Source organism: Gadus macrocephalus, chromosome 7, assembly GCF_031168955.1.
Source record: "Gadus macrocephalus chromosome 7, ASM3116895v1".
Lineage (NCBI taxonomy): Eukaryota > Metazoa > Chordata > Actinopteri > Gadiformes > Gadidae > Gadus > Gadus macrocephalus.
Window position 1 is genome coordinate 21,610,519 of NC_082388.1, and position 3,363 is coordinate 21,613,881.

General features: G+C 45.2%; 1 protein-coding gene across 4 annotated transcripts in view; it reads right to left on the reverse strand.

Moving 5' to 3' along the window:
* grik1a (glutamate receptor, ionotropic, kainate 1a) overlaps positions 1-3,317 on the reverse strand; it is a 20,407-nt gene extending 17,090 nt beyond the window's left edge. For all 4 annotated transcript variants that reach the window (XM_060057361.1, XM_060057359.1, XM_060057358.1 and 1 more), the window contains exons 1-3: positions 3,240-3,317; positions 2,643-2,813; positions 1,055-1,198 (exon numbers count right to left, since the gene is read on the reverse strand). In XM_060057361.1, the coding sequence (XP_059913344.1) occupies positions 1,055-1,198; positions 2,643-2,813; positions 3,240-3,284 (360 nt within the window). In that variant the 5' untranslated portion in view covers positions 3,285-3,317. The remainder of the gene's footprint in view (positions 1-1,054; positions 1,199-2,642; positions 2,814-3,239) is intronic.
* Positions 3,318-3,363: the final 46 nt, after the last annotated feature.

The following is a 3,363-nucleotide window of genomic DNA, read 5'->3' on the forward strand; positions in this document are numbered from 1 at the left end:
TTTACGGATCAAAACAGCAGCCTATCAAAGGCTTCCCTGCTGTCTGCCGGCATCAGCACTCTCTCAACGCCAGTACACGTATATTAACAACCGTTATTCCTGTAGCGTGTTGATTTAGTATGAAGTGAGTTTTAGATGGGTGATCAAGAAGAGATGGAGTCTCTGAGGCATAGAAGGAAGGAAGGAGGGAGACATGTTGTACCAAATATGGGTTTATGCATGTGTTTGTGAGATGAAACCTGTTATGCAGTGCTTCCTGATGATCTAAGGTCTGAACCGCCATTTGCAAGCAGAGATGTTTATGAGGCGTAACAAGTAAGTCCAAAGCGGGTCTGAAATCTTTGAGGGAACGTGCCGACAGCGCCCATCAAATCTTGGCTAAACGCCCTAACACTGCTTTTCCTATAGAAGTTTCATAGCCTCATAATTGTATTCTATACAAGAATAACACTAAAAAATATGGGCTGCTTTTGGAAATGAAATAGCTTACATGAATCTTCCGAAAAGCAATTCTACCAATGGCAATCTTTGAATTCCTTTTATTGTTCACACGTGGTCTTTGGAGAGTCCAAGTAAAGTTTTGAAGTAATTTACACATAGTGAAGAACCAAGGTTCCGTTCACACGGTCAGAATCCTCTCATTAATATTAAACCTTTATTTATTCAGGGAAAAGCCATTGAGAGCAGGCTCTCTTTTTCAATGACGCCCGGATGACAACATATGAAATAAAAACAGAAATCCACATGCACAACATGAACAGCCGGTCAAACAACCAGAACAACACTGCATTACATAAAGTAAGTAAATCAATAATACAATACAATGGGATAACTAAAAAAAAACATAAAAATGACAAGAGAACCTCATCCAATGTGATTTCAATCATTCCCTTGAACTTCTCAAATGAGACCAGCCGCTCCAGTTTTAGTGAGTCCTGAAGTTTATTCAATCTGTCAGGATGGAATAAACTTCATTACTGACTGGAAGCAGCTCAGAAAGCCCCGGTGAGTCGACTTTGTGTGTAAACAAGCTGGTGTCTGCCGGCGACCTCACCTCCTTAAACAGGTTCATGAAGCGGGGGCCGAAGCGCCACGGCTTGTGGCGGTGACACTGCAGCGAGCTCACCGTCATCTGGGTCGCCCGCTGTGACGCCACGGCAACCATGAACACCGCGTCGTACATCAGGGCCGCGTCCGTCTGCACACACACACACACATGCTCGCACATAAACACACGCGCACACAAACATGCATGCATATGCACACAATAGTAACCTCTCTCACACATACACACACAGAAGACACACACACACACTCATCGACATGCACAAACACATAGGTGCAAGCATGCACACAAAAGACGCACAAACACACACACACACACACACACACACACAAACACACACACACACACACACACACACACACACACACACAATCACATGAACACGCATACCCGCACACACACGCAGACAATATTCAAAGTCAAAAACTCTGATAAGCATGTGCTCCATCACTCTGTATGACTGAGTTAATAGTGTGTGATATGAGCAAGTGAGTGCTTTGTACAAGAGCAGCAATAACTTCACAGGGGGGACTAAATGACTCCCGCAGGGGGGCAGAGGTGAGGAGTAAGAGGAACTGGAGGATACCGGATAAAAGAAGGGCAGGGGATGAAATGTGAAGATGTTATCAATGTTTTACTGCTTCTAATCAGAAAGGAAAGCGTCTGGAAAGGTGAAAAGGGGTTCTTACGGGTATTATCTGATACCGGCCACTGTGGGCTCATCTAAGATATAAATATATATCCATCCATAAATTATGCACCATTTATTTGTATTGGACAGGAACCCAGACCGAAAAAGCTAAGTCAGATGGAGTGTTATTTGCTGATATTAAACTTTTCCAAAAACGCATTCCGCCAAAGTTCCCAAATGCATGAGTGCAGATTTATACTATAAATAGCAGAGTTCTCACGAGAATAACTGTTAACGTGATTTAGCAAATTATTTTGTGGAGAAATATAGCAGCAAGTGCTATAGGTAACGCCTCTCCAAACATGTTATACGTTGAACGCTATTTGTATGGCACAGGTGTTGATTTATACACTGTGCGCTCCTAAGCCAAAACCACATGACCGTGTCGGGACAGATGGAAATGCTGAATAATTTTCACATCTAAAATAAACTTTAGTCCAATGCGAAGCCAGCAGAAAAATACAGACCCTCTACATTCATGTGCTGTGCTCCGATAAAAAACGTTTTTTTTGTCGTGCATCGCTACAACCTCTCGCTGAGTTTAGAACAGGAAAACTAAATAATTTAGACACTAATGAAGAGTTGCACCATTATAAACGGTTCACTATTCGGTTCGATTTATCTTTTATCATTTTTTAGATGCAGGGTGCCTTTTAAGATCTTGCTAGGGGACAACAGATGGAAATGAGCATTTGCAGCTAACTCTGGCTTATAAATAGCAAGCAATTTGTCTGTTCATCAATGAGCAGTGTCCCTATCAACTAAAAATAAGTGGCCATTTTCAGGGGAATCGATTGCCGCCCATCCAAGGCCAAAAGAGATATCAGAAGAGATATCCACAGCCAGAGTGCAAAGGTCAATATCAGGGCCTGAGGTCAGCGCTACCGTCATCACACCGTCCACCAGCCCGCTCTCCTGCTTGGGTCCCTGCAGGCGGTCCAGGGCCCACTGGTCCATGGTGGCGGCCACGCGCGGGTCGTCTGTGTTCAGCAGCCTGAAGCCCGTCATGTTGACCCCGCTGTAGCGGTACGGCTCCAGGTCCAGAGCAAACAGGTCCTGATGGAGAGAGAGGGAGGGAGAGGGAGGGAGGGGGGGAGGGAAGGGGAGAGAGAGAGAGAGAGAGAGAGAGAGAGAGAGAGAGAGAGAGAGAGAGAGAGAGAGAGAGAGAGGGAGAGAGAGAGAGAGAGAGAGAGAGAGAGAGAGAGAGAGAGAGAGAGAGAGAGAGAGAGAGAGAGAGAGAGAGAGAGAGGAAGAGAGAGAGAGAGAGAGAGAGAGAGAGAGAGGGAGAGAGAGAGAGAGAGAGAGAGAGAGAGAGAGAGAGAGAGAGAGAGAGAGAGAGAGAGAGCGAGAGAGAGAGCGAGAGAGAGAGAGGGAGAGAGAGAGAGAGAGAGAGAGAGAGAGGGAGAGGGAGAAAGTGAACAATTATAAGCCTATTAAAGACCTCCCGGATGAGTTCTAAACACATCAACCGGTGTCACTCACCAAGGTTGTGAAGAAGAAGTGATAGTACTCTGTCATCATCCCCATGGAGGACAGCTGCAACACAGAGACAGGAGTCACACAGAGTCCTACACTAGAGCTGGGATCTACACTTATCTTCACTTAT